Raw genomic sequence first — 23,071 nt, 5'->3', positions numbered from 1 at the left:
TCACAATACTATTGAGAGTAAACTAGGATATACACTATATTGCCAAAAGTATTTGGCCACCTGCCTTGACTCACCTATGAACTTGAAATGACATCCCATAGGGTTCAATATGATGTCGGTCCACCTTTTGCAGCTATTACAGCTTCAACTCTACTGGGAAGGCCGTCCACAAGTGTGTTTATAGGAATTTTTTACCATCCTTCCAAAAGCGCATTGTTGAGGCCAATGCCCAACTCCTGAAAAACAACCCCACACCATAATTCCTCCGCTGACCCCTCTCTGTCAGTTTACGTGGCCCACCACTTTGTGGCTGAGTTGCTGTTGTTCCCAAACTTTTCCGTGTTCTTATAACAAAGCCGACAGTTGACTTTGAAATATTTAGGTGCGAGGAAATTGGAAATCGCTGAGCTCCTGAGTGCGGTCCATCCATCCATTTCCTACCGCTTATTCCCTTTTGGGGTAGCGGGGGGCGCTGGTGCTCAGCTACAATCGGGCGGAAGGCGGTGTACATCCTGGACAAGTGGCCACCTCATCGCAGGAGTGCGGCCCATTCTTTCACAAATGTTTGTAGAAACATTTTACATGCCTAAGTGCTTAATTTTATACACCTGTGGCCGGGCCAAGTGTTTAGGACACCTGATTCTGTTCATTTGGATGGGTGGCTAAATACTTTTGTCAATTTAGTGTACTTCAGAGTACGGTAGTCCCTTGTACAACACACAACCATTATTATTTAGATATTTGATGGCAATAAGTTGAGCATGGTGGTGATTGTGTTATGGTCTGGGGCTGTATGAGTGCTACCGGTGCTGGGGGAGCTGTGGTTTGTTGCGGGGATGCTTGAGTGCGGCCTTCACAGGGGAAACTGTGGTTTGGTTTAGTTTAGTTTATTAAGGATCCCCATTAGTCTACACTGCAGTGGAAAATATTCTTTCTAGGCCCAGGCAAAAAAAACATCACACAATCACAAAACAAAAGATTACGATGCAATACAACAGTGGTTCTCAAATGAGGGTACACGTACCCCTGGGGGTACCTGAAGTTAGGCCAAGGGGTACGTGAGATTTTAAAAAAATATTCTAAAAATAGCAACAATTCAAAAATCCTTTATAGATATATTTATTGAATAATACTTCAACAAAATATGAATGTAAATTCATAAACTGTGAAAATAAAACAACAATGCAATATTCAGTGTTGACAGCTAAATTGTTTGTGGACATATATTCCATAGATATTGATGTTAAGGATTTATTTTTTTGTGAAGAAATATTTAGAATTAAGTTGATGAATCCAGATGGATCTCTATTACAATCCCCAAAGAGGGCACTTTAAGTTGATGATTACTTCTTTGTGTAGAAATCTTTATTTAGAATTGAATCACTTGTTTATTTTTCAACAAGTTTTTAGTTTTTTGTATATCTTTTTTTCCAAATAGTTCAAGAAAGACCACTACAAATGAGCAATATTTTGCACTGTTATACAATTTAATAAATTAGAAACTGATGACATAGTGCTGTATTTTACTTTTTTATCTCTTTTTTTCAACCAAAAATGCTTTGCTCTGATTAGGGGGTACTTGAATTAAAAAAATGCTCACAGGGGGTACATCACTGAAAAAAGGTTGAGAACCACTGCAATACAACATGATCAATAATACAATTTTGTAATGCAAAAATAGCAACAACAAAAAAAACAACAACAATAACTTGGAGTTTACATAATGGTGTTCATACCAAAGATAAAAAAGGAGCAAAATAAAAATATATATATATGTTTTGCAAAAATAAAACAAAGAACCAACGGCCTACAATATACACATTAGTGTACCAAAGACAAACAATATTTTAAGTGATGAAAAAGTATCATAATCAATAAAAGATGACATAAAATACATATAAAATCATGATAGTATAAATATAATAACGATAAACAGAAACAAGAATGAATTTAGGAAAAACATAAGTCAAAAGAAGGTTTATTGGAGGGAAACCTATATTCCAACATGCGCCGTGGCATTCTGAAGATCCGCTCTCATGGTGGTTGTAGCATAATGGTCTGGAGCTGCATGAGTGCTGCCGGCAAGGGGCGATCCGCGGTTCATTGCGGGGAAATGTGAATTACAACATGTTTTCATGTGACATTCTGAAGATCCGCTCCAATGGTGGTCATAGTGTAATTAACTAGGAATGCATGAGTGCTGTCGATACTGGAGAAACTGTAGTTAATTGAGAGGAGGGGAAACATTAATTCCATCGTGTCCTGTAACATTCTGAAGATTTGCTACCATAGTGGCCGTAGTGCCATGATCTGGGGATGCATGAGTGCTTTCGGCACGGTTTATTGGCGGAAACATGAATTCCAACATGTACCGTGACATTCTGAAGAGCCGCTCTCTTGGTGGTCGAAGCGTCAGGGTCTGGGTTGCATGAGTGCTGCCGGCACTGGGGAAACTGCGGCTTTAGGTGCATTCATTCCAACATGTACTGTCACATTTTCAGCATCTGCTCACAAGGTGGTCTAAGCGTCATAGTCTGGGAATGCATGAGTGCTGCCGTGGACGAGGAAACTGTGCTTAATTGACGGGAAACATGAATTCAAACAAAACGTGTTTGATGTACAAATACTTGAATGTCACTTTCTTATGCTGCATGCTGTCATACTTCATTAAACTCAAGATGCAAAAAGAAGCGGACGATGCTTTGCTTCACAATGTCACAATACAAGGTGGAATTCATGTTTCCCCTTAATGAAGCGCAGCTCCCCTAATTGCCGGAAGCCCTCATATAGCCTTCATACCAGGCCTGGGCAATTATTTTGACTTGGGGGGCCAAATTTAGAGAAAAAAAAATGACACCCAGAATGTACATGAAAATAAAGAATGTGTGATTTAGAATATTATCTATGAACGATAAAACACTGAATATTGACAACATATGAACGTCACACGCCCTCTCCATCGACATACTGTGTTTTACAATCCGGTGAGCAACACAAATGCAACAAACAGACAAAAAGGAACGCGAATGGTAAAATATAAACCGTCCTACAATCAGATACATCTAATGTATCACTAAGCTTTAGAACTTTGAACTTTGTTGTAAAACTCTCCTTCCGTGTCTGTCCCTGAAACCTGCATTTCAGGCTGGCTGCTCTGGAACACTCTGTGGAAACGCTCCCCGGCCACACTGCTTGGTGCCTCGTCTGAGCTGCTGTGACTTAGATTACCATAGTAACTAATTAGATTACCATAGTAACTAGTATATCATGCAAAAGCACAGATTCCAACCATTGAAATACTTTGTATAGTTCAAGACATTCGGTCATTAGAAAACATCACTGCACATCATAATGGCAGCTACACTTTCCATCTTAAAGATCTAAAAAAATTATTTGGGAATGTCCGGCGGGCCAGATTGAAAAGCTTAATGGGCTGCATGATTCTATTACCACCATCCTTTACTGTAAGCAAGTCAAAATTAACTCACCAAAAGACTGGGAAAACTAACAAGTTTGGTCACTTTTGACAATTTAAGTAGCCAAGATGTCGTCAAGGAATAAAATACTCTTGCTAAGTGCATGACATGCAAGACAGTAAAGGGAGGGGATGATTATTTGTTTCACAATGTCACATAATGTTGAATATCAAATGTTCCCTTAATGAACCGCATCTCCTTCCACGCGAACAGCACTCATGCTGGCCTAGACTAAGACACCAAATCTTTGTTCTGGTTCGTGTTGAAAGCTATTTAAACAATACTAGCTATGTGTAGACTCATTCCACCTCAGTGGTGTCACACTTTTTTTCGTCAAGGGCCACTGTAGAGGTTTCCATCTAGTGGGTTCTTCGGACCACCACACACTGCCAGGGGAGCCCGGAATTCAGGATATAACAGTGTTTTATTTTCATAAATAGCAATACGCTTCTGCTTTCCAGCACAATGTCTTTTCCTCCTGCGTCCGCTCATCAGCATCTCCAACGCAAACCCCGTGTCTCAATTCGGCATGGCTTAGTGGGTAGAGCGGCCGGCCAGAAACCAGAGGGTTGCAGGTTCACTTCCCACCTATTGACATCCAAAAAGTCGCTGCTGTTGTGTCCTTGGGCAGGACACTTCACCCTTTGCCCCCGGTGCCGCTCACACTGGTGAATGAATGATAGGTGATGGTCGGAGGGGCCGCAGGCGCAAACTGGCAGCCACACTTTCGTCAGTCTACCCCCGGGCAGCTGTGGCTACTGATGTAGCTTCCTATCACCAGGTGTGAATGAATGATGAGCTCCCACTTCTCTGTGAGCGCTTTGAGTGTCTAGAAAAGCTTTTTATAAATCTAAGTTATTTTTTATATATATTTTTATTGAAGGCGACAGGTGGTTAGGTAACAACGCCCACCTGGGCCATCTACTCACCTGTCCTTCCGCCGCAGGCCATGCCCCCCCTCCACAGCCACATTGCAGTTAGTTAGGGCTGTCCTTAGAGGGCCGCTTGTCACAGAGAATAATATATGAATTTGCCTATACTGTATGTTTGAATATTATATACTTTTTTATGCACACTATAAACATTTTTTTGTAAATTTTAAGTAAACACTAACAACTCACTCACCGGAAATTTACTGCAGTAAAAATTGTTTTTTTTTTTTTTTTTTGCAACATTTTACATTAAATGGAAAAACTGTCAGCTTAATGGCCAGAATTTTACTGTAAATCAGGGTTGTCAAACGTACGACCCACGGGCCGGATCAGGCCCTAAGTATAAAAATAAGACAACATTTTTGAATGAAAGAAAGTGCTGTGTTGTATCTTTGTAGATGATGCTACATACAAAAAACTAAATAAACCACATGATGTTAGTGCACCAGTCGAGGAAAATGAGAAAACTACATATACAACATCCTGTAATTTGATTTTGATATTATTTTTTTTATCTTGATACATTTAAGATTAACACCAATGAGTTGACTCATGAACATTATCATTTATTCAGAAAGTGTAAATAATGACAAATAAAGATAGAATGCTATTAACCGCAACATGTAAGTGTAAAAAAAAAAAAAACAACATTATGATTTCTGCATTTTCAGAATGTGCTTGTTCTATTTTTAAACAAAGAAAACAATCTGAAATCGTCTTATTTTCAAGTTGTCGTGCAGTGATTTTACCAGTCCGGCCCACTTGGGAGTAGATTTTCCTCCATGTGGCTCCTGATCTAAAATGACTTTGACTCCTCTGCTGTAAATGGAAAAACAGCACCACTGTTTGTTTTTTTAAATTCTGGCAACAGAGCTGCCAGTTTTTTATCATCAAAAAAATGTGCTACCTTTTTTCCGTTTACAGTAATACAGTGGTTCTCAACCTTTTTTCAGTGTTGTACCCCCTGTGAACATTTTTGTAATTCAAGTACCCCCTAATCAGAGCATAGCATTTTTGGTTGAAAACAGAGATAAAGAAGTAAAATAGTGCACTATGTTATCAGTTTCTGATTTATTCAATTGTATAACAGTGCAAAACATTGCTCATTTGTAGTGGTCTTTCTTGAACTATTTGGAAAAAAGATATAAAAAAATTTAAAACTTTTTGAAAAATAAACAAGTGATTCAATTCTAAATAAAGATTTCTACACATAGAAGTAATCATCAACTTAAAGTGCCCTCTTTGGGGATTGTAATAGAGATCCATCTGGATTCATCAACTTAATTCTAAACATTTATTCACAAAAAAAGAAACCTTTAAAATCAATATTTATGGAACATATCCACAAAAAATCTAGATGTCAACACTGAATATTGCATTGCTGTATTTCATATTTTGTTAAAGTATTATTCAATAAATATATTTATTAAGGATTTTTGAATTGTTGCTATTTTTAGAATATTTGAAAAAGAAATCTCACGTACCCCTTGGCATACCTTCAAGTAACCCCAAGGGTACGCGTACCCCCATTTGAGAACCACTGCTTTAATACACGCTAAAACAAGTGTAGATTTTACCACGGAAAAAACCCCCACTCAATTTACAGAATTTTACCAAAATAAAAAAAAGGTTTTTTCATTCATTTAAAGTTTATGTGCTGCAAAAAAACAACATAAATTTAACCCCTAGAATCTACAGTAAACAATTTGTTGGTCAACCTGCTTTGAAATCCTAATTCAAGCAGATATCTACAGCATTTGTTTAACCTTTAACCCCAAAAACTGTTTTGACCGTATGACGATACAATATTTGTTGCAATATTGGTTAATATTAAAGTTGAAAAAAAAGCAATTTCATGCAGTACGTCCATTTTTTCTGCCCAAAACGAAAGAACAAATTCATTTAGTAAGCAAAGATTAACTTTCAAAAGTTAAAGTACGAATGATTATCACACAAATTTGTTGTTGTGAGATTATTCTCTTCATTTGACCAATCACCCTCACCCCATGTTGGTGAGAGGAGGGGTGAGCAGCAGCGGTGGCCATGCCCGGAAATCATTTTTGGTGATTTAACCCCCAATTCTAACCCTTGATAATGAGTGCCAAGAAGGGAGGTAATGGGTCCCATTTTTATAGTCTTTGGTATGACTTTGAATTCACGACCTACTGATCTCAGAGCGGACACTCTAACCACTATGGTACCTCATTGACCCATATTTTTTCCAGGCCTTCAAGGGCCATATAAAATGATGCGGCAGGCCAGACCCGGGCCATGAGTTTGATACCGGTGTTCTACCTACACTGCCATACAAGCGGCACACCGACTTAATACATAGTTTCACTTCTGCAGCATTGTGCCTTGAGAAGATACAATAAAATGTCTGTCAGTCCCCATGGCAATTATTATCCAGTGACATTTCTCTGCGCTGCAGTGGGAGGTGGGTGGAGGCTGTTCTATTGGGTGTCCTTATCTGTGTGACTTCTCCAAATGTATTACAGTTCAAAGCCGCACCTCCTGACATTTGTTTGATTTGAGCCCCAGCTCAGCCCTGCTTATGTGAGTATCCACCAGCTTCCATTGCTATATTTCCATATTGTGTGCTTAAAAATTGCTGAAAAAATGTGCAAAACATTAAGAAACGTTAAAGAAATGCCATTGAAAGCGGCGGCGTGTAATATAGCAAAGAGCGGCTGTCGTATGATTGCTGCAGTCGGAAAAAAGGTGGAAAAAAAGAGTCAAGTTTTCAAGTCAGCGTGGTTTGGTACTGAACGCGCGAAAGGGCAAAGGCCAGTGTAGCTGGAGTGCGATTATGCAAGGACGGACTGCAGAGTGTGTGGGTGCGTGGCAAGCGCGAGAAGGCTGCAAAGAAGCTTCTCAAGAAACACTGGTGTAAGAAGTTGATTATATGCAAGCTCACTTGACAAGCTGAAAAAAGTATGTGGAGTTTTCATTCGTCAATCTCACTAAACCTACTTGACCAATCTCCACTATTTAAGTTACAGTTTACCTTTACTGACTACTGATGGGAGGAATAACAATGACAAAATTCAGAGGAAACCACATTCGATTGAGGCAGTGTTTCGACCCCGTAGGGGCCCATTGTGGGGCCGCTAAAAAATATGTGTTCCGAATGTGCGTCAGTGGCACTCAGTTGTAATACACTTTCCCACCACTTGTGGCAGTAATGACATGTTATAGTACAGCAGACCAGGGCAAATTAGGGCCTGGGGGCCACATGCGGCCCGTTAAAGGCCTACTGAAATGAGATTTTATTATTTAAACGGGAATAACAGGTCCATTCTATGTGTCATACTTGATAATTTCGCGATATTGCCATATTTTTGCTGAAAGGATTTAGTAGAGAACATCGACGATAAAGTTTGCAACTTTTGGTCGCTAATAGAAAAGCCCTGCCTTTACCGGAAGTATGTGCGCGTGACGTCACGAGTTGCAGGACTCCACACGTATTCACATTGTTTTTAATGGGAGCCACCAGCAGTAAGAGCAATTCGGACCGAGAAAGTGACAATTTCTCCATTAATTTGAGGCAGGATGAAAGATTCGTGAATTAGGATATTGATAGAGAGGGACTAGAAAAAGAAAAAGAAAGCGACGGCTCCGGGCGGCGGCAGTGTGAGCGTTTCAGATGTAATCAGACACATTTACTAGGATAATTCTGGAAGATCCCTTACCTGCTTATTATTTTAATAGTGTTTTAGTGAGATTTTAAAGATTGTAAAGTATTACCTTGAGGTCGGATGGCTGCGGTGAGCACGAAGTGTCTCAGAGAGAAGCCGAGGAGCCAAGCTCACAGCTGTCTTTTAAACAGCTGTTGCAGGACGACGAATAATCCAATGATTTCTCCGGTAAGATGTATATCACAATTTCCCCATCCAAAAACATGCTGGTTGACGCAGAGAAACATGTTCGCTTGACCGCTCTGTGTTAAAGCTTCACAACAAACAAAGAAACACCGGCTGTGTCTCGGTGCTAAAGACAGCTGCAATCCACCGCTTTCCACCAACAGCATTGTTCTTTATAGTCTCCATTATTAAATTAACAAATTGCAAAATATTCAGCAACACAGATGTCCAAAATACTGTGTAATAACGCCATGAACAAAGATGACTTTTAGCTGTGTTTGGTACAGCGCTAATATTTCCTTACAGTCCGTGAGGTCACGCGTACGCATCATCATTCCGCGACGTTTTCAACAAGAAACTGGCGGGAAATTTAAAATTGCAATTTAGTAAACTAAAAAGGCCGTATTGGCATGTGTTGCAATGTTAATATTTCATCATTGATATATAAACTACTACTAGTAGTGGGTTTCAGTAGGCCTTTAAGCTTTTCAGTCTGGCCCGCCTGACATTCCCAAATAATTGTTTTACCTGTTTAAGATGGAAAGTGTAGCTGCCATTATGATGTGCACTCATGTTTGGGGGCGCTGGTGCCTATCTCAGCTACAATCGGGCGGAAGGCGGCGCACCCTGAACAAGTCGCGACCTCATCGCAGGCATGATGGCCCTGTTATTACTTTTACTACTTGACTAATCTCAACTAAATGTTGGGCGTATTTAACTCACAGTTTACCTTTATTTACTACTGAGTGGAAAAAAAAAAAAGACAAATTTCAGAGGAAAACAGTCGATTGAGGCAGTGTTTCTTACCCAGAGGGGCCCATTGTGGGTCCGCTAAAAAATATGTGTTCCGTATGGGCCGCAGTGTCTACTCAATTGTAATTAGTGATGTCCCAATACCAATATTCTGGTATTGGTATTTTTTGGGGGGTATTTGGTGTTTTTTAATATTTTGGTACAGGTACTATGCATTTTTTGATACTTTTCGGTACTTTTTGAAATAAAGGGTACCACAAAAAATGGCATTGTTGGTTTTATTTGAACAAACAATCTTAGCTTACATTAACAATATGTTTCTTATTGCAAGTTTGTCCTTAAATAAAATAGTGAACCTACTATACAATGTGTCTTTTAGTAGTAAGTAAACAAACAAAGGCTCTTAATTAGTCTGTTGACGTAGGCAGTAACATATTGTGTCATTTCCCATTTTATTATTTTATCAAAATTATTAAGGACAAGTGGATGAATTATTCATCTATTTGTCCATTTACTGTTAATATCTGCTTACTTTATCTTTAAACATGTTCTAACTACACTTCTGTTCAAATGTAATAATCACTTATCTTTCTGTTGTTTGAGGGTGTTGTTCCGGTACTTTTCAGAGGCAGTATAGTACGAATATGATTCATTAGTGTCACGTTACTATACTAATACCGGTTTGCCGTACAACCTTAGTAGTAATACATTTTTCCACCACTTGTGGCAGTAATGACATGTTATAGTGAAGTTTCTTACGCACAAAAATAATAACCAAAGCTTTTCTTTTTCACTTTACTTGTATATTGTATTATTTATTATCTATTTGGTTTGAATGTATTTATTTTAGCACTGTGTAGTTGTATCTAAATGTATATTTCACAAGTTTTCATGAATCCCTTCTTTTGCAGTATATTTGACTAGTATTTATTTGCGTAATCCGCCTGACGTAAATCTTGATAATAATCTCCGTGATCAACACATGCTTTCAAATCATATGACAAGGTTTATCCTGTTAAACAGTAGATGAGATATAATTATTGAATACCACTAAAATCAAAAGTGGGATTACTAATTCAGTGTTAGTATTTGAGTATAGGAAAGTTTAGGAAATCTCAAATGAAGTAAAACCCCTCATCTTTTTAATACTCTTGACATATACATAACCGAATGCTATACTGTCACTTTTTTTAAACATAATTTTTATTACTATGTATTTTATCAACATGTAATTACTGCCACAAGTGGTGGAAAAGTGTATTACTACTAGGGGTTGTACAGCATACTGGTATTAGTATAGTACCCCGATACGAATGAATCATATTCAGTACTATACTGCCTCGGGAAAGTACCGGTCCAACACTCTCAAACAACAGAAGGATAAGTGATTATTACATTCTAACAGAAGTGTAGTTAGAATATGTTAAAAGAGAAAGTAACCAGATATTAACAGTAAATGAACAAGTTGATGAATAATTCATCCACTTGTCCTTAATAATTTTGATAAAATAATAGAATGGAAATTGACACAATATGTTACTGCATATGTCAACAGACTAATTAAGAACCTTTATTTGTATACTTACTACTAAAAGACAAGTTGTATAGTATGTTCACTATTTCATTTAAGGACAAACTTGCAATAAGAAAAACATATGTTTAATGTAAGCTGTAAATGTAAGATTTTTTGTTAAAATGAAGCCAATAATGCCATTTTTTTTGGTCCCCTTTATTTATAAAAGTATCGAAAAGTAACGAAAAGTATCAAAATAAGTTTAGTACCGCTACCAAAATATTGGTATCGAGACAACACTAATTGAGTACAAAAAGCGGCCCATACGGAACACATATTTTAACTGGCCCTCTAGAGGGCGGTTGCGGCCCCACAATGGGCCCCTATGGGTAGTAAACACTGCCTCAACTGTCAAAATATGCACCATGTGCTATTATCATTATCATGACAGATACACAACGTGGTGGCATTGTGATTAAACCTCAAAGTCCTACCTGGTCAGATTGACAAAACATTTCTCACACATGTCTTTTTCCCTCCAGAACATTTCAGTTAAATTTCAAATTGTATGACTATTGGACAGCAAGGGTTCTGATGAACAGTATATGGCTTTTAGGTTCAAAGGTTCACATTAAAAAGGGTTGGACTTGAGTCACACATTATTACTTAGACATTGTAAATAATCCACATTTCAATAAGGATGCCAACTATTTTGATACATTGAACCCTTCATAAGTTAGCTATATACATGATAGAGTCATTCGTTGAGGCAATTCCTATAGGAATTAGTGTGAATGCTCCAATGCTTCAGTTGAACACACAATTCCTGAACAGGCTAAATATTTTGAAGTTGGAACAGTTTGAATCAAATGAAAACAGTGGTAGTTGTGGAACGTTGAAGAATGTCCCATTGAATTCAATGGGAATTTCCATTAAATGTAAGAATTTCGGGAAAAACTAGATTTTTTTTGCTTCGGAGCATTCACACAATAATAATAATTACATACTAACCTATGTTAAAATATGAAAGACATAAACATATCTAAAAGTAAAAGTGATCAAACAAATATAAAAAATGTTGTCAAGCCGACCGGAAGCCATCAGGAGGCAACGCACACATAAACGACTGTGCTCCCGATTCAAAGCTTTGAACCTAAATAACCATGAAGCAAGACAAGGTCTAAAAACCAAAAACTATTGGTAACGCTATTCAATATCATTTATTGTGGTGTTTCTTTAATCATATGTTAATGTTGTTATTATGATATCCTTTGGCATGAGGCATTAGCAACCAAGAGCTGCTATCATTAGCTACATGCTAACGATAGCCGAGGGGGAAAGAAGCGGGGAATTCTTTGCAACTTAAAAAAAAAAAATACATAATAATTTTGATAATGTATAGGCTATTGGTCTCATGTTTAAGTGGTTTAGAGAGAGATGACATTTTAATTTATTATTTGTGTTTTTGACATTGAGTTGCCACCCGACCCGTAAAATACGGAATTGACTCGTAATGGGGACAAAAATGTTGCATCCCGTATCTTCTGTATTTTCCTATTTGTCCCATGCGTCTGTCAAATACACACGTGAACACTGAATTCAACAATAATGAACAAAATAAAAGCTAAGCAGACGCCCGAGTGCCATCCATACATCCATTTTTCTACCGCTTATTCCCTTTGGGGTCGCGGGGGGTGCTGGTGCCTATCTCAGCTACAATCGGGCGGAAAGCGGGGTACACCCTGGACAAGTCACGCCCGAGTGTGGCTTTACAAATACATCTGCTTCGCTCTCCTCTCCTCTCAGACTCCGTAGCCCCGCCCCTCTGTCAGCCTACACGCAGCCCCGCCCCTTTGCACTGTCTATCAGGATGGTTGCTTAGTTACGCTGCCACCGCCCGTTTTACAAAATGTCTACAGCAGATACTGCACTGCGTCCTCAACCTCAAAAGAGAAAACACCTTGAAAAATATGCACTTTTTTTCACATTTTCTCTTTTCATATTTTCATTTGCGTTCACACAAAAAAAGTGTTTTGTTTGACTATAATGCTTTTAAAATGACAAACATAAATCGGAAGAACATCCACACCGTAACACAACAGAACAAATACCCAGAACCCCTTGCAACACTGACTCTTGCGGGATGCTACAATACAACCCCCCCCCGCCCGAGAACCCCGATTGCGTCACATCAAATATTCCACTGTGAAAAATATTTTTACTGGAAGATTCTGCCTGCAATGAGGTGGCGACTTGTCCGGGGTGTACCCCGCCTTCCGCCCGATTGTAGATGAGATAGTCGCCAGCGCCCCCCGCGGCTCAAAAGGGAATAAGCGGTAGGAAATGGATGGATGGATGGAAGATTTTGCATACTGTATATTGTGTTTGACAAAAAAGGAAGGAAAACAAACAAACAAAAAAACAAAAAACAAAAAACAAAAACATTTTGAAATGAGGAATAGATCTGAAGTTGAGGTAGACTCCAGAGATTTAAGCGTCAATAATAAAATGATTGTATGCCCTGGCACACAATTATCATCCTTTCATGACTGAAGCCAAACACATTTTACACTTTTATTCTGAAATAAATACACTGACAACTTATTAAATAAAAACATAGAAAAACCTACCAGCAGCGGTAAAGTTTAGATCCATGAAGGAAAGAAGAAAGTGAATGAATGTTTATAACAGAATACATTTACATCTGCATACAAATTTGTCTTCTTTTTATATTATTTTTTTAATGAATTAAGTAACGATTATGGACAACCTTTTTCCAAAACACAACATAGAATGTGAGATATAACAGGACAATGCATAAGTTTATCATTTGTTTTCAAAACGCAAAAAAGTGGGACCCCAAAAATGTACTGTGGGACCCCAAAAATTTACTGTGGGACCCCATGTTTATGACTTGATGGGGTCCATGGAACCCCATTTTGAAAATTCCTAGCGCCAACACTGCTGTTAACAGAGGAGAAAAAAATGCTTTATTTGAATAAATATATTATTAATGATGCAAGTTCAAGTATCATTGGCGAATTTTCACCTAGTCCCGGCCTTGGCAAGCATATATGTGTCCTCTTTTTGGGATTTCAGAATATGGCCACTAAGTATGACTGATAGGTTGATTAGCAACACTAAATTGGCCCTAGTGTGTGAATGTGAGTGTGAATGTTGTCTGTCTATCTGTGTTGGCCCTGCGATGAGGTGGCGAATTGTCCAGGGTGTACACCGCCTTCCACCCGAATGCAGCTGAGATAGGCTCTAGCACCCCCCAGCGACCCCAAAGGGACAAGCGGTAGAAAATAGATGAATGGATGGATGGATACACAAGTTTAAGTGTTTCATTTAGTTTTTTGGGTGTTAAACTGCAAACCTGTATTTAATTTATAGCACTTTAGCAATGTTCATTGCTAATAAAGCACTTTAAACTTTAAGTATGACTGATATGTTGATTGAAAATGGGTGGATGAATGGATAAATGCTTTCTTGACTTTCCCTTCCTTACTCACCACCAAGTGACCCCAGGGGCTATAGGCCCAGACGCTAATATGATGAGTGAAATAATGTCAATCAAATCAAAGCATTTATTTTTTTCATGTACAAGTTACACTTCTTTCTATGCATTTCGAAGTTTTGGGGAGCCAAACTCTCAAATTTTTTCGGCCATGCAGTTTCGCCGTGACGCCGTGAGGAGTGTTCCTTATTTCCAGTCCTGAAAGGTGGCAACCCTATTTTGGCAGTCAACTCACGGTTTCGGTGAGCTACATCCGCAAATATGGCAGGTGGTAAGTCAACACGCTTCCAGTATTATTGTTTTAAAACCCACGTTTGCAACTATATGGGTGTTTTTTTTTTATTTTAATATGTGTGTGTCTAAAAAATGTTTTGGTGTATCAAACAACCATCACAATGGCAGGTGGCAGCCAGACTACTTTAGATACTTTATTGATCCTTTGCAGGAAAGGACTTTGCTACAAACAGACACATTTGAATACATACTAATTAGAAGAAGAATTAAATAAGTAACACAGTAAAGACAATTCTGTATAAATGTGAAGGGTGGAATTCTGCAAATATTAAAGAGACAAAGTATACCACAAACAAGTCTATATATACAGTACATATACAGGTGCTGTTCATATTATTAGAATATCACGAAAAAGTAGATTTATTTCAGTAATTATATTCAGAACGTGAAACTTACATATTATATCAATTCATAGTGATATATTTGAAATGTTTATTTCTTTAAATTTTGATGATTAGTACTGACAATTACTGAAAATCCCAAATTCAGTATCTCAGAAAATTAGAATATTAGTTACGACTAGTACCAAAAAATATTTTTTAGAAATGTGGGCTAACTGAAAAGTATGAACATGGAAAGTTTCAGCATGTACGGCAATCAATACTTAGTTGCAGCTCCTTTTGCCTGAATTGCTGCAGCAATACGGCGTGGCATGGAGTCCACCAGTCTGTTGCACTCCTCAGGTGTTATGAGAGCCCAGGTTGCTTTAATAGTGGCCTTCAGCTCTTCAGCATTGTTGGGTCTGGCATCTCGGATCTTCCGCTTCACAATACCCCATAGGTTTTCTACGGGGTTAAGGGCAGGTGAGTTTGCAGGCCAATCAAGAACAGGGATACCATGGTCCTTAAACCAGGTACTGGTAGATTTGGCACTGTGTGCAGGTGCCAAGTCATGTTGGAAAATGAAATCTTCACCTCCATAAAAGTGGTCCGCGGCAGGGAGCATAAAGTGTTCTAAAACTTCCTGGTAGACTGCTGCATTGATCCAAGACCTCAGGAAACACAGTGGACCAACACCAGCAGATGACATGGCACCCCAGACCATTACCGATTGTGGAAATTTGACACTGGATTTCAGGCAACGTGGATTCTGTGCCTCTCCTGTCTTCCTCCAGACTCTGGGACCTTGATTTCCAAAGGAGACACAAAATGTACTTTCATCTGAAAACATAACTTTGGACCACTCAGCAGCAGTCCAGTCCTTTTTGTCTTGAGCCCAGGCGAGACGCTTTTGACGTTGTCTCTTATTCAAGAGTGGCTTTACACAAGGAATGCGACGGCTGAAGCCCATATCTTGCATACGTCGGTGCGTGGTGGTTCTTGAAGCACTGACTCCAGCTGCAGCCCACTCTTCGTGGATCTCCCCCACATTTTTGAATCGGTTTTGTTTGACAATCCTCTCCAGGGCGCGGTTATCCCTTTTGCTTGTACACTTTTTTATACCACATCTGTCTTCCCTTTGCCTCTCTATTAGTGTGCTTGGACACAGAGCTCTGGGAACATCCAACCTCTTTGGCAATGACCTTTTGTGTCTTGCCCTCCTTCTTTAAAGTATCAATGGTCATCTTTTGGACAGTTGTCAAGTCAGCAGTCTTCCCCATGATTGTGTGTCATACAGAATCAAAACGAGAGACCATTTAAAGGCTTTTCCAGGTATTTTGAGTTAGTTAGCTGATTAGAGTGTGGCACCAGGTGTCTTCAATATCTGACCTTTTCACCATATTGTAATTTTCTGAGAGTTTGAATTTAGGGTTTTCATTGGTTGTCAGCTATAATCATCTCTTTTTTGGCAAAAAACACTTGAAATATATCAGTCTGTTTGGAATGAATGTATACATTCTACAAGTTTGACTTTCTAAATGGAATTAATGAAATAAATCAACTTTTTCAATATTCTAATAATATGACCAGCACCTGTATACATATATATATGTATGTATGTATGTATGTATATATATATATATATATATATATTTATATATATATATATATATATATATATATATATATACATACATACATATATATATATATATATATATATATATATATATATATATATATATATATATATACATACATACATACATACATATATATATATATATATATATATATATATATATATATATATATATCTATCTATCTATCTATCTATCTATCTATCTATCATTCTCTCTCTCTCTATCTCTCTCTCTCTCTCTCTCTCTCTCTCTATCTATCTATCTATCTATCTATCTATCTATCTATCTCTCTAGCTATCTATCTATCTATCTATCTATCTATCTATCTATCTATCTATCTATCTATCTATCTATCTATCTATCTATCTATCTATCTTTATATACATATTACACAAGGCTCCATGTTGTAAATATAACTTAGTACACACAACTTACATAACCTTAGACACACACGTGTAAAAAATACATATAGCAATATATTTGTGAACAAATACCACACTGTGTGTGTGTATTGTGACGGCGTGGCGCAGTGGAAGAGTGGCCGTGCGCAACCCGAGGGTACCTGGTTCAATCCCCACCTAGAACCAACCTTGTCACGTCCTTTGTGTCCTGAGCAAGACACTTCACCCTTGCTCCTGATGGGTGCTGGTTAGGGCCTTGAATGGCAGCTCCCTCCATCAGTGTGTGAATGGGTAAATGTGGAAGTAGTGTCAAAGTGCTTTGAGTACCTTGAAGGTAGGTACAACCCATTTATCATTTATTAAGTAGTCTGGCTTTTGGCAGGTATTCTTTCAGATAAGTAATTACAATTTTATGGCAGTATTTCATTATGTAGAAACAATCAGACAGCTGTGATAAATGTTTTGATTTTGTTTTAATTAAGGGGGCTCTCCTGAGTAAGTTCTGGTATTTTGGGTTCAGGAGCCTTGAAATACCAAATTGTCCACACCACTGTCGCTCAGGGGTCGAACACAAATTAAGAATTTAATTTGCATGTGCAAGTATACGTAATTTTGTGGCCGTTAGGCACACTGCCATTTCCAGTGGGGTAGCAAGGCTTCATGGCGGGGCCTCATTAACCCAAATAATAAAGCTCACCCTAACATAATTTTACAACAAACACATGCCTCACAGGGTTAACCATCAACAAGCTTTAACCAGGTTTTGAAAAGTTAGCCAGTCAGCCACTTTTGCTGAAAGTTTTAGTTTCCTATTATGTCCTACATGTATTTATTTTCTCACTTACGCCAGACACAGCACAGAAAAATTAATAAATGGGATCGGATTTTTTTTTTTTTTTTAATTTGTCTATCATTCACAATCCTTATGTAAGACAAAACACATAAGTTTTTCTTTTTTATACATTTTATGTTGTAAATAAACAATAGAAAAATCCCAAACAAGAGCAAACAAACATTACACGAGGACAAAACAGGATTGCTCAGAGGTTTTTTTTCCTTCGCCTCAGTCTGGACCCTCTATCCAGGGGCCCAGGCTTAGACTGAATATTTTTATTTTTTATTTGTTTTTTTTGTTTGTTTTTTTCTCCCTCCCCCATCCTGAGCGTTTACCTGTTTTTAACTTTTTTTGCAAGGGGCCTTGGAAGTTGGCAGACCCGTCAGCGATCCTGTCTCCCTGTGATGTTTGTCTGCACTAGAATGGAATTGTTCTGAAAATCTTAATTTTCCCTCAGGAATTAATAAAGTACTTCTGATTCTCATTCTAATACTAACAGTGAAGTCAATGGAAGTCCATCTTTTTCGCCCACAACGCCCTCCAAATAAGACTTAGTTGATCAATATAATATACCGTATTTTTCAAATTATAAATCGCTCCGGAGTATACGTCGCACCGGCCAAAAATGCATAATAAAGAAGAAAAAAAACATATGATTTAACCCCCAATTCCAGCCCTTGATGCTGAGTGCCAAGCCGGGAGGTAATGGGTCCCAATTTTATAGTCTTTGGTATGACTCAGCAGGGGTTTGAACTCACAGTGACAACCTATCGATCTCATGGCGGACACTCTAACCACTAGGCCCCAGAGTAGGTAAATCTTGAACAGTTTGTATTTTACGGTCAGTTGTTTATAATGGGTACAGTAGATAGCCAGTTATGCATAAAGTGTCAAGCAGCTGAAGGAAATCTAATAGGGTTGTGAATCAATATTGATTGTTTTTTTCAATTCAACACGATTCTCGATTCAAAAACGATTTTTCCCCGATTCATAAGGATTCTCTATTCATTCAATACATAGGATTTCAGCAGGATCTACCCCAGTCTGCTGACATGCAAGCAGAGTAGTAGATTTTTGTAAAAAGCTTTTATAATTGTAAAGAACAATATTTTATCAACTGATTGCAATGATGTAAATTTGTTTTAACTATTAATTGAACCAAAAATATTATTTATTTTATCTTTGTGAAAATATTGGACACAGTGTGTTGTCAAGCCTATGAGATGCGATGCAAGTGTAAGCCACTGTGACACTATTGTTCTTTTTTTTTATTTTCGTAAATGTCAAATGATAATGTCAATGAGTGATTTTCAATCACTGCTATGTTGAAATTATAACTACTATTGATAGTGTTGTTGATGATATTAATTTTTGTTTTACTACTTTTTGTTTGTTATGTGTCGTGTTTGTGTCTCCTCTCAATTGCTCTGTTTATTGCAGTTCTGAGTGTTGCTGGGTCAGGTTTGGTTTTGAAATTGGATTGCATTGTTATGGTATTGCTGTGTATTGTTTGGTTGGATTGATTAATAAAAATTAAAAAAATCGCTTTTTTTCAAAATGAGAATTGATTCTGAATCGCACAATGTGAGAATCGCGGTACGAATTTGAATCGATTTTTTCCCACACCCCTAAAATCTAACTCATTTACTGTGGGAATGCCAGTGAATATAAGAGTTGTGAGAATTGACTCGTTTATCCATCCTAAGCCTCCGGAGGTCACTTGAGGTGCGTCACCAGACCTGTTAAAGTAAGCCAAGTTAGCTTGTGTGTTGAACTGGACACAGCTGAAAAAAGTAGTCATGTATGAATCAAGTTCAACTTCCTTATTGACGTGACATGGTGTCACTGTTAAGGATTACACACCTACAAAGACCTTAAGTTTGGGCCCCCACAGCCGTTTCATTTTGCCGTATTGAGGCAGCGCTTTTCACACGTTCGGAAACGGACCTTGCAAAACTTCTCGTATCCAGTGTGAAAGCCGTAGCCTAAGAAAAGAAACACACAAACAGACGTAGCAATGATTGATTGATTGACTTACTACTATCGACCAAGTTCTACAATTGTATACATTTTTAAATACATCTGGATATCAATTTCAATGCCATTTAAGGCCTTAATTTTCGCAAAATCCATTTAATTACTTTTAATGCTCTTTAATGCCCCGCGGAAACCTGGGTTGTACTTGTATAGCGCTTTTCTACCTTCAAGGTACTCAAAGCGCTTTGACACTACTTCCACATTTACCCATTCACACACTGATGGAGGGAGCTGCCATGCAAGGCACCAACCAGCCCCCATCAGGAGCAAGGGTGAAGTGTCTTGCTCAGGACACAACGGACGTGACGAGGTTGGTTCTATGTGGGATTTGAACCAGTGACCCTCGGGTTGCGCACGGCCACTCTCCCACTGCGCCACGCCGTCCCATGTTACAGTGTAGTACAGTAGTTGTTAGAACTGAATTGTTACCTGAAATTGTGGCTCCCTGATGTTGGCAGTATCGGAGCTTTTGGTGGGCCTGAATCTGATTAACAAAATATGTGTCCAGTTTTTGTAATTTGGCTTTTCCTTGTTCTCTTTTTTTTGTTTTTCCTTGCACTTTGCTGCTCCACTTTTATGTCTACTTTAAGTAATTTCACTCATTTTAACTTCGAGTAAATGCTCACCGTCAGTCTTACCACAGTCTCTCTGTTTACAAGTGACTAATAATTCCCGTGGACAGACGGTTGATGGCGATTTTACCCAACATAAACTTGGACATCAAGTGTATGTCAAGGGGAGATATGCAGAGTGATCTAATTTTCGGCTAGAGACAGGGCCGACACAAAGCTTGTCCAAAACCGCAGCAGAAAGAAGGAAATAAGTCTAGTCTATCGGTGCACGTCCTGTTACAAAGTACTGTAGCCTCTAGCAGTGTTTGACTTATAGACTTTGGTTCATATATCATTCTTGGTCACATTTTCGTGAAAAGGCTGCACACGTTTAAACGTTTTCCTTCTTTACGTTCAACTTTGTTGTAACGCAGCATGTTCACCTCAATAAGGAACATCGTTTTGTCCCTTGACTTCATTTTTTTTCTCCATTTTTTGTCATTCAAATTTGAACTTTACAGTGCAGATAAGAACACATTTTTGTTGCATTAGCTCATGTTAGTGCAGGATAAAAAAAATCAATAAGGTACAGATATAAATAAAAAAATACTGTACAGATAAATATATTGCACTTTTGCATATACTTTTTGTTTTTGGATGTATGTTATATAGTCTTTATATTCCAACGAGTTAATTCATTTTTGGGGGGGTAATTGAGGGGATTATTATGATGCGTTAAAGAGTTAGTCGTGTTTCCATTAAAATGGCTATAGTAATAATGGTTAGGTTTTTTTTTTTAATGTTGTGAAATTTGTAGGTGGCTTTCTTTAGCATCAAAAAATTGTCTCTTTTTATGTAAAATAATGTATGGGTTAGTGATACATCAATGATGGTATCATTGATTAAATATTTAAGATAGATGATAATAGAATTTTGTCTTCTGTATATATAGATATGTAGATTTTTAAAATAGATATTGTGCAATGAGGTGGGGACTTGTTCAGGGTGTACACCGCCTTCCGCCCGATTGCAGCTGAGATAGGCTCCAGCACTCCCCGCGACCCCGAAAGGGACAAGCGGTAGATAATAAATGGATGGATTGTGCAATCATTAGTTTTTTTGGATTGTATATTTTTCTTATTATTTTCACAGCTATTTTTATTCTGACCATTTTTTTCCTGTCTTGTATAATTCGTACAATTTTTCTGTTACTGGAACCTTGAATTTTCTGACGGGACCCAAGAAGTATTTAATTTATATATTACATACCAGTGGTTCTCAACCTTTTTTCAGTGATGTACCCCCTGTGAACATTTTTTTAATTCAAGTTCCCCATAATCAGAGCAAAGCATTTTTGGTTGAAAAAAAAGACATAATGAAGTAAAATACAGCACTATGTCATCAGTTTCTGATTTATTAAATTGTATAACAGTGCAAAATATTGCTCATTTGTAGTGGTCTTTCTTGAACTATTTGGAAAAAAGATGTAAACCTAACTAAAAACTTGTTGAAAAATAAACAAGTGATTCATCTATAAATAAATATTTTTCCACATAGAAGTAATCATCAACTTAAAGTGCCCTCTTTGGGGATTGTAATAGAGATCCATCTGGATTCATCAACTTCATTTTAAACATTTCTTCACAAAAAAAGAAATCTTTATTTAACATCAATATTTATGGAACATGTCCACAAAAAAATCTAGCTGTCAACACTGAATATTGCATTGTTGCATTTCTTTTCACAATTTATGAACTTACATTCATATTTTGTTGAAGTATTATTAAATAAATATATTTATAAAGGATTTTTGAAATATTTCTATTTTTAGAATATTTTTGAAAAATCTCACGTACCCCTTGGCATACCTTCAAGTACCCCCAGGGGTACGCGTACCCCCATTTGAGAACCACTGTTATATACGAATGAATGTATGCACCATGTGTATGTACAGAAGGGGGTGGTTATACAGGGAGAAAAAATGATTTCTTATTATATAAAGCCATGTCACTGACTTAATTTTTGTTTTTAAAAAATATATTAAGGACATCCGGTAGCAAGCAGATCTTGCCATCAGTCGTTAAAAGATCTTCCACTATGGTCTACCATGAATTGATTAACGTGGACCCCGACTTAAACAAGTTAAAAAACCTATTCGGGTGTTACCATTTACTGGTCAATTGTACTGCACTGTGCAATCTACTATGAAAAGTTTCAATCAATCAATCAAAAAGTCCCATGCACGGCTGTGTACATCATCCTCACCACCAGGTGGTGATCTTGGTATTGCTTCTTGTTTGTGTGCTTGTTAGAGCAAGTCACTTTGGAAAATACAAGTTTTTACATGTTTTTACCCCCTAAGAACAAGCCTAATCTGTTGTAATAATAATAATGATTGCCTATGGATGTTCTCATTCATCCAGGTCATTGTATTCTCAGGGCATTTAATAGATCACAGCTGGATTGTTCATTTTGTCTGAGAAGATGTTTCACCTCTCATCTGAGCAGGCTTTATCAGTTCACACTCACAGACTTAGATTCAGAAATATCATAGTTATTATGACGAGTGGTGCATGTTTGATGTGTATCTTTTTCAGGGTAGTCTTTAAAAGTTGTTGGAGACAATAAGAGCAAGTCTACACTGTGCTTGTCATGTGTTACATTGTTGACCTTGCTTGTCACCACTGTGTTGATAATCGTTGACAGCAGTTGGGTCCGTGTCAAGAGAGCTTTTCGAACTTTCCAAAAGAACATTTGGAAGTGATTTACTAGGCTTGTGAATTCTACTTCTGCTTACCATTTCTTTCTTTTTTTTTTGTGCCTTTTTGTAGTCTGGTTCCTTTGTTGAAAGCACGTACAGTGGGGCAAAAAAGTATTTAGTCAGCCACTGATTGTGCAAGTTCTCCCACTTAAAATGATGACAGAGTTCTGTA

At 37.8% G+C, this 23,071-nt stretch overlaps 1 protein-coding gene across 1 annotated transcript in view; it reads left to right on the top strand.

Moving 5' to 3' along the window:
• Nucleotides 1-14,234: 14,234 nt before the first annotated feature.
• The window catches only part of ampd2a (adenosine monophosphate deaminase 2a), an 86,169-nt gene continuing 77,332 nt past the window's right edge, over nt 14,235-23,071 (top strand). Inside the window, exon 1 of the mRNA XM_061922728.1 lies at nt 14,235-14,328. Within this exon, the coding sequence (XP_061778712.1) occupies nt 14,319-14,328 (10 nt within the window). The 5' untranslated portion in view covers nt 14,235-14,318. The remainder of the gene's footprint in view (nt 14,329-23,071) is intronic.

The sequence above is a fragment of the Nerophis ophidion genome, linkage group LG16, assembly GCF_033978795.1.
Source record: "Nerophis ophidion isolate RoL-2023_Sa linkage group LG16, RoL_Noph_v1.0, whole genome shotgun sequence".
NCBI classification, from domain to species: Eukaryota; Metazoa; Chordata; class Actinopteri; order Syngnathiformes; family Syngnathidae; genus Nerophis; species Nerophis ophidion.
The sequence above is the reverse complement of the archived record's forward strand: the minus strand, read 5'-3'. Positions and strand labels throughout refer to the sequence as shown.